At 40.7% G+C, this 8,034-nt stretch overlaps 2 protein-coding genes across 2 annotated transcripts in view; one reads left to right on the top strand and one right to left on the bottom strand.

Moving 5' to 3' along the window:
* The window catches only part of LOC144014139 (histone deacetylase 4-like), a 43,415-nt gene extending 36,335 nt beyond the window's left edge, over window positions 1-7,080 (top strand). The window contains exons 18-25 of the mRNA XM_077513713.1: window positions 118-205; window positions 278-397; window positions 511-608; window positions 693-811; window positions 1,759-1,892; window positions 2,021-2,105; window positions 2,583-2,727; window positions 3,741-7,080. Of these exons, the coding sequence (XP_077369839.1) occupies window positions 118-205; window positions 278-397; window positions 511-608; window positions 693-811; window positions 1,759-1,892; window positions 2,021-2,105; window positions 2,583-2,727; window positions 3,741-3,780 (829 nt within the window). The 3' untranslated portion in view covers window positions 3,781-7,080. The remainder of the gene's footprint in view (window positions 1-117; window positions 206-277; window positions 398-510; window positions 609-692; window positions 812-1,758; window positions 1,893-2,020; window positions 2,106-2,582; window positions 2,728-3,740) is intronic.
* btla (B and T lymphocyte associated) overlaps window positions 1-8,034 on the bottom strand; it is a 252,007-nt gene that overhangs the window by 101,936 nt on the left and 142,037 nt on the right. The window lies entirely within an intron of this gene.

Below are 8,034 nucleotides of genomic sequence, written 5' to 3' on the forward strand. Positions count from 1 at the left end.
CGGTACTTGTTGGGATTTCCGTTAGCGTCAGTTAACATCAACGGCAGGACAAGAGTTAAAAAAAAAAAAAGACAACAAAGTAAGTGTTAAACAGCTGACTGTCGTTTGACATTCCAGGGGCTTCTGCTATTTCAACTCTGTGGCCATCGCTGCCAAACTGCTGCAGCAGAGACTCAACATCAACAGGATCCTCATCGTCGACTGGGTAGGCCCCGCCGTTCGTTCGACCATAACTTGCACTTGGAGAAAAGCCGTTTCTCACAACCTGTCATGTTAGGACGTTCACCATGGCAACGGCACCCAGCAAGCCTTCTACGATGACCCCAATGTTCTCTACTTGTCTATTCATCGCTACGACGACGGCAATTTCTTCCCCGGTAGTGGCGCACCTGAGGAGGTGAGAAAATTGTGCTGGGACGCATTGTGGGAAATAACAGATTGTCCGGTAATTTGTTCAGCATAGTAGTTCAAAAAGTAGAATGTAATCTGTCGTCGTCGTCTCATCTGCAGGTGGGAAGTGGCCCAGGAGTCGGGTTCAACGTCAACGTGGCCTTCACCGGAGGCCTTGAGCCACCCATTGGAGATGTCGAGTACCTGGCTGCCTTCAGGTGCCCGATGGAGCCTCAAAGACATGCGGGTGATGTTTGAAAATGAGGCCAAAAAAGTCTGAAATATGGTTGTCATTGGCTTAGGTCAGTGGTGATGCCCATTGCCAGTGAGTTTGCTCCGGACATCGTACTCGTGTCCTCTGGTTTCGACGCAGTGGAAGGACATCCGCCACCACTTGGCGGATACACGCTAACATCCAAATGTGGGTACAAGGGTTTTTTTTGGGTTTTTTTTGTAAAGTCAGCGTCTTATCCCTGAACATCAGTTAGCCACAATAGTTGTTTACTTTATGAGGACCAAACAATGCCTGTTATTGTGAAAAATTGAAAGTAATTGACGCCACCCCCTCCGCTCTGCGATTGGCTGGAGGGGTGTAAACACTGTCTTTCCGCAGAAACGTCCCGCTGTTTACAAAACAAACACTAAATGGCAAAATACAGGCGGGGGGTGTGGGGGTTTCGGACAAAATCACCCCCACACGTTAAGAAAAACCCATATCTATAAATTGAAAAGTAGTTTGTTTGTTTAAATCCTGTATTTAAAAAGTGCATTTTCCTGAGTGAAACCGGCATACTGGGCCTTTAAAGATTAGAGAGCTCTTAAAATGAAAAGAAAAAATGCACTGGGCTGTCACAGTCTTACAAATGCAATCATGCCATCAAGAGGCAGAAAAAATACCTCAACACAAATAATCACTCATTTTTTTTCAGTACAGTACATCTTTTTAATTTTAACTCAATATTATGAATTATTAGGAAATTACTGTAACAACTACTAAAAGATGGAGCCATGTTACTATTTCTAGTTTAACATTTTTCCACTTATTTGAACATGAGTATGAAAATTTAGAAAAATTGTGAGTTAACTGTGATTAAAAAAAATTAATCGCATATATGTTAGTTGTCAAACAATTACATGTTTAAATCAGATTAATCATAGATTAAACTTTTGATTAATTGCTTAATTAAAAAGCCTTTTATCACCTTTTTTTGCCTGTCAAATTTAAAGATCACCCATTATGAGTATTCTTTTGACTTTTAATTTTATGAGGTGATTAATCTGCGTTAATACATGATTAATGCAAGAATTTTTTTGTGATTAATTAATTAGTTTCAAACTCATCTTACCACAATGCTCACTGTCTCGAAGGCTTCGGCTATCTGACCCGCCAGCTGATGAGTCTTGCCGGAGGCAGGTTGGTCCTGGCTCTGGAAGGGGGTCATGACCTAACGGCCATCTGTGACGCCTCGGAGGCCTGCGTCGCTGCACTGCTGGGACAGGAGGTGAGCAGGCGCTTTTGAATGATCACTGCTTTCATTGGCTACCGGAAATGGTACACCCCCTTGTGGAAAAGTACTGAAATGCAACATTAAAATCATATTTTTGCTCTCGTGTGTGTACGCATGTGCAGCTGGATCCCCTACCCAAGGCTGTCCTCGAGGACAGGCCCAACCCCAATGCCGTGCGTTCTCTGGAGAAAGTTCTCGAGACTCATTGTAAGTAACTTTTGGCATTTGACCTTATTGTGAGGTCATGTGACTGCCTAGCACCAATTTATTGTACAAATGGAGTCAAAAATCGCTTGCGGTTATGATGGATTGGTGAAAATGGAACTCTGACAAGTTGTCTGACAAACCAAAACAAGTAGATTATGTAAGTAGCACCAAAATGTAGCTTAAAGGAAGAGAAAAGTGTTCTTTCTTAACAAAAAATCTTGAACACTTTATCTTTAAAGCTTAACTGTAGTAAATGTAGCACGCTACTACCCTCCTCTGGTAGGGAGGAGTAATTGCTTTTGTACGTTTGGTACACCAGTCCTCATAAGTAGGCATGCATTTTCTCTTTTTATGATCGGAAATTATTTTTGTGAATACCCAAGTTACAACATGAGTGACCCCCGACCCCCACTTTGAGTTACACTTCCCTGCATCTTCCGTCATTCTTTATATCTACGTTGTCGTTCCTCCGCTCAGGTAAATACTGGCGCTCGGTGTGTCGCCATTCGCCGCAGCTGGGCCTCTCACTATTGGAGACCAAACGAGGTGACTCGGAGGAGGCCGAGGCGGTCAGCGCCATGGCCTCGCTGTCGGTGGCCAACACAACTGCTGTGGATCACAGGTAAGCGCGACATCACTGGCAAAGTGGTTTTGTTTGGGCCCAATTGATCTGAATTTGTTTACGTCGATGACCATTCCGATATTTGTCACAATAGAATTCCGATAACTGATTAATTAATGGTAAAAAATATATACAGTGCTCCCTCTGTATAACGCGGGTCACTTTTCACAGCCTTGCTCTTATGCTGATTTTTTTTTTTTTTTTTTAAGTCCCATTTTGCATGGATTTTTTTTTTTTAATAGTATGAAATTTTGAAGATTGTTTTAATGAGAGATAGGTGAGAAAAATGTAAATGCCTCTATAAGAAAAGTATATAAAGGGTGTGGTGAGGTTTTTTTCAGCCTTAAAACCAGGACTGTAAATTAACACCAGCCAACCCGCCAAATGCGGGTTAAAATTCGTTTTGGTGGGTGGTGATGAAAATTTACGAGCCAACTTGGCGAATGTGTCTTGCATTACCAGCCAGAGTTTGGCTAGTAAATTTTTTATAAATAAAAAAATAAATAAAATAAAAATAAAATTCTACTACGTCACACTAATCCAATAATATTCATACAATTAAAAACTTATTAAATTTACCGAATTGATGGTGTATAAGCGCCTTAAAATAATGTATAAAACCCATCATGAAAATTTACCAAATAACATGCAAATCAGAGGTTGTTTTTTTTTGTCTGTGTTTTTTTTTGTTTTTTTTTAAGGGAAAGTGTGTACAGAGGAACCGATATATTTTTTTCTGTATTTTAGTTGTATAAATAATGGATTAGTGTGGTCTCTGTATCCGCACCCGCAAACGACACGAATTGCACGTTTCTGTAAAAAAGAAAGATGTAATCGGTGTAGGTTTTGGTTGCACACCCCCACACTTCAATGCAATCGTTTAAATCGTCTTTTATGTTTTAATGTGGGACAAAAAAAATTGGCCAATTTCTGCCGATTTCAAAAACGCTATTATGGGCCGATTCATTGGTCGGGCCTTAATTTTTATTGTTGTTATTGTCTTTCCTCATCAGACCAGAGGAGGAACCGATGGAAGAGGAGGAACCACTGTAACACAAGCGGGGATACGCGACGGTGTCACGCTGTTAGCATTGACCTCTCCGGAGGAACACCTCTTTGAGCAGCAAGGAGTCTCGACTGACCCCTTCATTTAGTCCCGCCCCCGACAACAAGCACCACCTTGATTGGAGGGAGGGACAGGGGGCGGGCTCAGCCTCAAAGGAGGGAGCCAATCAGGAGACAGAGGACTGGAATAGATTTAAAAAAATAACAAAAACAGTTGCTTCATGGTGCTCGTTTGGAGACTTTCTGCCGGTCTTCGCACCCCTTATGATAGCATACAAGTGGCGAGTGACCAAGGTGACGTTTGTTGATGGGTTTTGAAGCGAGTTTAGGTCTCACCACGGGAAAGGTGAGAGATTCTTCGTGGGAACCAAAACGGCTTCCGTCTGATTGCCAACACTGTATGAACGTCACGGCTGGGGATTTTTTTTTTTTTTGTGTGTGTCGACGTCGCTCCGCGACGGGGGAAAATGAATTGACGACATGCGTTCACTGTGGACTTTTCGGTCTTACAAAACACTCGTTTTCATCCGAGGTTGGAAGAGGAGTGCCTTGGTGAGGGTCCGCCGGATTTCACGATTGTTCAGGAAAAGATTGCCTTAAAAGATTTCCTTCTCGGAGATCAGCGCCGGAGAGGGTTGAGAATTTACAGCAAACAATCTTTCAGCATGTTTACTTGGAACGTGGCCATGAGCCTCTTGAAGAGTTATTTAACTTTTTTGGAAGGATCTATTTTTGTGTGGAAAAAAGGACATGCTCTGCAAAAGGTAGTTGCCAGCTTCAGCGGAAACCCACATTTATTAGATGAACTGCTTTGACGCTTATGTAGCTTCACTTTAATTGAAAGATGGCTTTTAGTAGAACACGCATGAGAGCAGAAGGCGGACATTTTGGCCCCGTTTGGGATGTTAAGCAAAGAAAGCCAAAGCATGACTCGGCATCTCACAAACAATTTGACAACACGTGAGGAAAAGAAGTTGTAGGTAGGGATGTAACGATATCCAAACGTCACGATACGATATCACGATAGGAAGCTCACGATACGATAATTATCACGATATTGTGGGGAGGTTGGCGATATTTAAAAAAGGTCACAATATTGTAAAAAAAAAAAAAAAAAAAAAGAGCTCATACTAAAAAAGGCACAATATTGTGCGTTATTATTATTATTATTATTACGTTTAATTGTTATGTTCTTAACGCGCACACACTGAGTTCTTCCGCATATTGACTCGGTTCACACACATATTACGTTCCCCTTCATCTGACAATTAGTGTAGATTTTAAACATAGAATGGCCAAAACATCCCTAATTGAAAATTAAATTGCACTAAAAAAAAAAAAAAAGAGCCACCAGAGGGTACTATAACTGCACAAATGGAAATCAACCTGACTTTTTTTTTTTTTTTTTAAACAGATGTGTTGCATTTTAATATCGTGAACATGACGACGACGATATTGTGTCAGTTTTAATATCACGATATCGCGCTTATCGTTATTTCCCTAGTTGTAGGTTACTGAATTTGATGGTTGCTGTGCTGGCAACTACCTTGTTAACTCGTGAAAGAAACTCCAGTCTTGTATATAAAATTGCATCTATTTTGTGGTGGAGCGACGGCCTCTTCATAGCGACATGCTTTGTGTTTTCCACGCCATCAATTGCCACCACCACGTTTTATTTCTTACATTCTTCTCACTCTGATTTGTTTTCTGAATCCGTTTTCTGGATAGTTATAGGGCTGCCATTCTCAAAAATAGCCTCACGGAATTTGTTGTTGTTTTTTTGTATTTATCAAAAGCAAGGAGCGACTTACTTTCTTTGTACGGCTCTTCAGGCCACGACGTTTTTCATCGATTGTGTATTTATAACGTGCTGTTTATAGAAGATTTGTATATGGAAAATTTCTAAATGTACTCTAATGACAGCTATGATATTGTGAACGGAACACATTTATGGTGTTACTCCATGGACATATAGAAAGAAAAAAAAAACAGAAAAGAAGCAGCAGCAGCGTATTTAGCTACTCATGGACTGCGATGTTTGGATGTGAAGTCATCAACGGCACTGCTTTGGACTTTTCTTCTTCATCCAGTCAATCACTTTGTTGCCTAAGTGGTGGTCTTTATTGTCGTGCACGTATATGACATGCACTTACTTACCTGACCTTGGTGACATGCCTGTGATCTCGCCGCAAGCAGGTCCAGCGGCCATTTTATGTAGCGAGCTCTTTTTTGTTTTGTTTTTTTTTTAATGAAAAGACAGGCACGTTGGATGTTGAAAGTTCCCGACCTTCCCAATGGTTTTGTGTCTGTTATTTTGGGTTGGCATCAAAGTGCGATAATCAATATATTGCAAGACAATTTTTGTCACTCTGTGTCCCAAGAGGAAGGCCTCTTTATTTTTTCTTTATTTTTTTTGACAGTGGTGCAACTTACACTACGCCGTGAGTAGTTTAAATATTTCTATCTGGTGCCAATAAGTCATCAATAAGTTGTTTGATTTTGCCCCCACCATTGTCTTCACCTGTCTAAAGTGCTTGCACCTGTTCATACTTATTTAAACTTGTAAAATGTGAGTTTTTACTTTATGGTCTAACAAAAAAACATTCCATTTGACTCCTTCTTTCATTCTTATTTTTTTATATGAATCATAAGTTGTTTTTGTAGACACGTTTAATTTCCTCCCCCCCAGCTCGCACCAACTTTAACTCTTTGCATGGTTTGTGAGTCAGCATGCCTGCTTGTCGATGTAACAAAAATGTATTTGCACAACAGAGGAAGGAGAAAACAAAAACCTCTGGTGGCGTTCCGACAGCCGGGGGACAGTTTTCTTCCTATCCCGTGTGCAAACATTTGAAAAGAGTTTGTCCCAAAAGTGACTCCACGATGGTTCTTCTTGTTTCTTTTTGACTAGCGATTTCAGCACTTCAAATGGATCTAGACGGACTGCGTTTGCTCTGCCAAACCTGTGCTACGTCCATGAAAGACTCTCCCAAAGAATGTTCCTCTTTCAAAGATGTTTAAACTGTTGACGCTGAAGTAAAATGCTGCGATGCTTTTGATTGGGAAAGGGTTTGGAGGAGGACATTTGATTGTCACACCCACCTCGGCCAGTCCTACAAATAACCACTGTGGCTCAAGAGCAATTATTGGTTTACATGTAAATGGGAAAGAAGTTATTTTTTGTTCGCTGTCTATGTCTCTAACGATGAAAAAAAAAAATGTTATTTCTTGGGGACCTACGCTTTGGACGTTTCATCTCTGACATCTATAAAATATATTTCTGAAAAATATCGGCGTCTTTGGTTGTTTGTTCTTCGGTGAAAGTCGTCAGCAGTGAGCTAAAGATCAGCGCTTGTTTTGACATCATCAATGAGCCGGAATTGATTTTATGGTGTGTTTTTTCCCCGCCTGTGTTGGGAATGTGACTTCTTCAGTCGTGGAGGCAGATTAGCTGTCTGGCGCATGAAGCTTGGAAAGTCTTGCAAAGTCCATGTTTGCTCAGTCCAACTTGACATCAATAATCAGTCAATAATTGTGTGGCTTGCCTTTTTTTTTTTTTTTTTTTTTTTTAAATGTACTCTTATATATCCATCATCCAAATACAAATTACAGCAGCTGATTCCCGGCACATGACGGAGATGATGTGACACATGAGAGGCATAAAAGCTCAGCTGACCATCCTCAGTGGAAAATCAAATTATGAGACTCAGTATCACAAGAGTGTCGAGACACAAGAACTATCAGGTGACCACTTTAAAAAAATAACTAAATCCAACAAATGCATATGGTCCAGAATGCTGCGGTTTGATTTCTGATTTAAATTGGAAGGACTCGTTTGACATTATAACATGTTTTTTTTTTAACCATAGGTAAGGTGGAAATAGTCATTAGATCTGTCAGAAAAGTTTCTGGATTGTCGCTGAAGATATATTAAAAAAAACAACATTGTCCTCATTCCTTTCATGTCCATCTTGGTATCCACATCTTCAAAATGAGTCTCCTTGATGACTCCTTGAGTTAGGGGAAACAGGGGCCCCTCAGGATGAAGATGTTCTCGGTAAGGAAGTGTCGGATGCTCAGAGCATTTTGAGCAACTCACGCTTCCTCTCACGCTCTCAACAAGTGCAAATGGGACAAGATGTCTTTTAGTGGACGTGCGTTGATCGTCTGGCCCGGGACATTTAATATTTGTAGCAGAGATATATCTTCGTGACATCAGTCTTGGAACTTTTATGCATTTTT

The sequence above is a fragment of the Festucalex cinctus genome, chromosome 2 (assembly GCF_051991245.1).
Source record: "Festucalex cinctus isolate MCC-2025b chromosome 2, RoL_Fcin_1.0, whole genome shotgun sequence".
Classification (NCBI taxonomy): Eukaryota; Metazoa; Chordata; class Actinopteri; order Syngnathiformes; family Syngnathidae; genus Festucalex; species Festucalex cinctus.